We start from the raw sequence: 4597 nt of genomic DNA on the forward strand, positions 1-4597 counted from the left end.
GGTTATTGGTGTCCCCGTGCCCGCTCCGGTGTTTTAACTGCGTGTGCGTGTCCTCGGTCCTTCCCCAGTTCTGCGAGGAGTTCAAGGAGAAGTGCCCCATCTGTGTGCCCTGTGGGCTGAAGCTGGCGGAGAAGACGCAGACGGCCATCGTCCGGCACTTCGGCCTGCAGATCCTGGAGCATGTGGTCAAGTAAGGCAGCTCGTCCCACCGGCCGCGCCCCTGCGCCAGGGAAGGGTGCCGACCTGCTTGCCACGCAGCCGCTGGCGTGGGCTCTGCTCCCATTCCAGCGCCTCCCACTTCAGGAGGCACTTTCAGGACGTGGAGGATCTGTTTGGCAGCAGAGGACAGTTGCTGTCCTGCTCTATTTCTTTCCTCCTCTATACAAGAAGAAGAGGCAGGTTGGGAGGGCTCATTCACTGAGCTCTAAGACACAGTGGCATCTCAAGATGTAAATAAACACACAGGGTTATCAGTAGGTCTTCGCAGTGTTCTCTGTCATTAGCCTCATGCTAACAAAGAGGCTTTGTATTAGTTCAGTTCTGACATCCCTCTCTCTGCTGCCTCTACAGACCTGGTGCTTTGTGCTTTTGCTGCTGCTTCTCATGTCTGTTGACCTCAGCAGTGCACGCCCGGCGGCAATTTTAACTCAGCCTTTTCATTAAGGGATTGGGCACTGCCAGAGTCAGTGAGCTGTAGCGTCTCTCTCTCTAGTTTAGGTAAAGATGTGATGATTCATTGAGAGTCAAGTCAGAGATCTTTATAAGTATTTCGACTTTGGTGTCCTTTTTCTTTATCTTTTCTTTTTTTTTAATATAAAAACTCTTTCAAACAGGTTCCGCTGGAACAATATGCCTCGCCTAGAAAAAGTTTATCTAAAGAACAATGTCATGGGCCTCATATCCAGTGTAAGTACCTTCTACCCCAGACTCTTCTATGAAACATGATTCTGTCACTTGGAGATAGAAAGTGGAAGCAAAAGGAAAAAAGACTCCAGACTTCAGAACAGAGGACCTGAATTCAATTCTGCATTTCATTACTTTCTTGCTATGCATCCCTGGTTGTTCCAGTGCTTTTGTCCATCTTGTAGTCAGGTCAATAACCGTGTCACCTCCCATGGCAGGAAGTTGCGAGGCTTGTATAACATACTTTTTCTTTTCTTAGGAGGAAATTCAGTAAATAGGATGTTCTTATCCTTTGCAAGAATACTAAAGTAATTGTTTTAGTCATGTTTTCTCTATCGCTGTGATTGCTCTTGTGACCAAGTGACCTTCTTCTGAGGAAAATCCTTTTGGTTCCCAGAGTTCACTAGCTATGGCTGCTTGGGAGGGTAGGAGTGTCGCCCAAGGTAGCTGGGATGAAGAGCTGCCCAGTGTTGTGTGTTGTTGTTTTTATTTTGTGTGGCTTAGAGTATTTGCAACTACTGTGCTTTCCAGGTCAGAACTATAAATGCCTGATGTTTGCTGTTTTGTATAACTCTGCCCCTCTTCTATCACAGGGAACTCAGAGTATTCTGGAGGAGGAAAGTCACATTAAGGATGTTCTGTCTCGCATTGTGGTGGAGATGATCAAGCGTGAATGGCCCCAGCACTGGCCTGACATGCTGAAGGAGCTGGATACCCTCTCCAAGCAAGGGGTATGAAACACACCTGTCTGTTCTCTTCTGCTTGCTCATAGTATGGGTTTCAGCCTTCCATCATCCTGAGGAAAGCCTAACTCACTTGTGGTAAGGTGAGACAAGCTGATGATGAACTCAAAAATCCCTGTAGGGTCAAGTTATTCTAGGAGATAATTTTAGCAGAGAGAGGGCCATCCTCCTGTCTTGTTTTCCCAAGGTGTGACTTGTATCTTCATGCATGCTTGCTTTCTCTCTACAACTCTGAGCTAACCTCTAGAGATTTTAATGTTTGACCTGTGTTGATGGAGCATATTTTGTTTTGGGACATCAGGAAACTCAGACAGAACTGGTGATGTTCATCCTCCTACGTTTGGCAGAGGATGTGGTGACTTTTCAAACTCTGCCTACCCAGCGACGACGAGATATCCAGCAAACCCTCACCCAGAACATGGAGAAGATCTTCAGCTTCCTACTAACTACCTTGCAGCAGAACGTCAACAAGTACAGGCGCATGGTAAGAGTCTCCTTTCCTTGGGCTCAGTGCTGGAGGCGTTTAGAAATTGGGATACAACTTGCACGTTGTTGGGGAAGCAAGTGCAGAAACTGTCTGAAATTCGTTGCTGTCACTGTGGGGTAGGGATCTGCTGTGGCCTGGGAAGCCGGTGCTGATCAGAGAGACTGGACACACAAGGCTGAGAGGGTTAGGGTTGATAGTTTGTATTTGCTAGTGTAAATGGCTTCAGTCGATGCCTGCCTCGTCCGTACTGTTGGAATGCTCTGCTGACACTAGGGGTGTACGGCTAACCAAAACAAAGGTGTGGTTGTGGCAGAAATGGGTAGATTTGGGCTAGCGTATGTAACACACAGTGATAAAGAGATGCTGCCCTGGGCTCGCATCTGCTCTCTTATGCTGCAGTGGTGTCTTTGTGGTGATGCACCAAAATGCATGAGTTTTTGATGTCTCAGCATTGCATCTGGGGCTCTCTGGTCCTTTTCTCCGTGAGCTCAGGTCAGGAAGCCCTTTTTTGTCAAGTTGTGGTGAGGAATGCTCTTCCTTTTTGTGTAAAGAGACTTCTTTCCTGAATTCTTACCTGGAGTCAGAGATGTGCAAGTTGGTCAAGATGGATGGTGAAAACAAGTCTCTACCTCAGTGTGTTCCTGTGAGAAGGAAGTGAATTTGAGGGTGAAGCACAGTTGAGAAACCAATCTAGAAATAAGTTGCTTAGGTGTATCTCTTGGTCTTTTTTTTCTGTGAATTAAAATCCAGCGTTACACTAAATGTGAAACTGGGAGGCAATGAAAAACCCTCTCCTACCTGACTTCTCTTCATTTTCCTGATGCTCTGACAGGCTGAACAAACCCAGCTGTAGAGCAGGAGGTTCTCTGTGCAGTTCATGGTGGTGGGTGGGAGACCCTGGTACATTCTGTGGTCTGGTTGAAATGCATTTCCAGGTAGGGTTTGAATTGCAGTGCTTGAGGCTCTGAAGTGTGGCTGCTTCTGCTAACGGTGGAATCTTTCTGATTGGCAAGGTTGGAGCACCCCAGGAACAAGAAGCCCTCACCACTCCACAGGTTAGCAGATCTTTGGGATGTTTGTGCACAGGGTAAATTCTGAGGGTTGGGTGTTCAGTTACCTGTCTGCACACTGAGTCTGGGGGAGACGATGAACAGTTCCCCAAGACCATAATAATCTGCAGTGCTTATATATGCTGCAGTTCTGGTATGGTGGCTCAGTTGTTAAATGTTTGGGACACAACCAGATTAACTTAAAATCGCTGCACTGAATGCACTGATGGACAGAGTTTCCAAACCAAAGCCTTGCAATGGCAAGAAATGCTTGTGGTGTCTTTGCACCTGAAAAACAAATCAAACCTGGGTGTCTGAGGGACTCATTTGCATTAGTCAAAAAGATGGTGCAAGCAGTGCATTGCTGCTGTTAAGTGTTTGGAACCGGGAGTCAGGCTGTAAGCTCTTGCCCCAGCTCGCTCTCCAGCTGCCTTTCCGTCCGTGGACAAATCACTGACCCTTTTCAGACATGAATCTTGGTGCATAAAAGCCACAAGCATCTCTCAGAGCCTGGCTTTTGGATGTAAGATGCTCTAAAAGGTCAAAACTTTCTTCCCTGGAAGCTTCCAGGAAGCACCGAAATGTCTTTCCTTCTTGTCCCCTGTGTCTCCCGGGTGCCTGCTGACTGGAGTGTCATCTTTTGGATGAGACGGAAATTGTGGCTTAACTTGTAATTCCAAGTCCTGTTGTCTTACCTGCCAGGGGGCTGTGGAGGTGGTTATGATGGCTGCAGCAATGTCCTGAGTCGCAGCCTCTGTCACTGGGGAGCTATTCTGTGAAGCTGCTTCTGGCTGCGTTCTCGAGAATAAGCCTGTCCAGCAGTGGCTGGGTGGAAGCGTGTGCTGTAGCTGCTCACTTACCGTCTCTTCTTGTTTTTTTTCAGAAGGCTGATCTGGCTCAGGAGCCAAAGGTGAGTGGAGCTGTGCGGGAGTTAATGCATTAAGTCATTCTTAAGACCAAGATTGCTTAGACCCATGCTTCTCCCAGGCTTTGGAATCTTACCTGCAATTCTCATTTACGGATGGGTTTGTTCACCCATAATACAAATTCCTGGAGAAGGGGGAAGTGAGGCACAAGTGGAGAAATGCCCAGGTCTTAATTGACATCCTTAGTGTGGGGTCTTGGACCCTTATGCTGCCACCTCACTCTCAGGGTCGTTCCTGATATTGTTCTTCCAGGGAGCAGATGGCTTTAGGTGGGAATTGGTGTTTCTCTCCAACTCTGACCTCTTGCCCCCTCTCTCTTCACAGGCCCAGGCAAACTGCCGCGTGGGGATAGCAGCACTCAACACCTTGGCTGGCTACATTGACTGGGTGGCCCTGAGCCACATCACAGCAGACAACTGCAAGCTCTTGGAGATGTTGTGTCTGCTCCTAAATGAACCTGAGCTCCAAATAGGAGCAGCAGAGTGTCTC

The 4597-nt window shown here is 47.9% G+C and overlaps 1 protein-coding gene across 1 annotated transcript in view; it reads left to right on the forward strand.

Annotated features, from left to right (window-relative positions):
* Window positions 1-32: 32 nt before the first annotated feature.
* The window catches only part of XPO5 (exportin 5), a gene marked incomplete at its 5' end in the record, with an annotated part of 32016 nt that continues 27451 nt past the window's right edge, over window positions 33-4597 (forward strand). Inside the window, 7 exons of the mRNA XM_035892008.1 lie at window positions 33-190; window positions 834-906; window positions 1497-1634; window positions 1948-2130; window positions 3147-3188; window positions 4066-4092; window positions 4433-4592. Of these exons, the coding sequence (XP_035747901.1) occupies window positions 33-190; window positions 834-906; window positions 1497-1634; window positions 1948-2130; window positions 3147-3188; window positions 4066-4092; window positions 4433-4592 (781 nt within the window). The remainder of the gene's footprint in view (window positions 191-833; window positions 907-1496; window positions 1635-1947; window positions 2131-3146; window positions 3189-4065; window positions 4093-4432; window positions 4593-4597) is intronic.

Source organism: Egretta garzetta, unplaced genomic scaffold (assembly GCF_000687185.1).
Source record: "Egretta garzetta isolate BGI_Z169 unplaced genomic scaffold, ASM68718v1 scaffold54, whole genome shotgun sequence".
Taxonomy (NCBI): domain Eukaryota; kingdom Metazoa; phylum Chordata; class Aves; order Pelecaniformes; family Ardeidae; genus Egretta; species Egretta garzetta.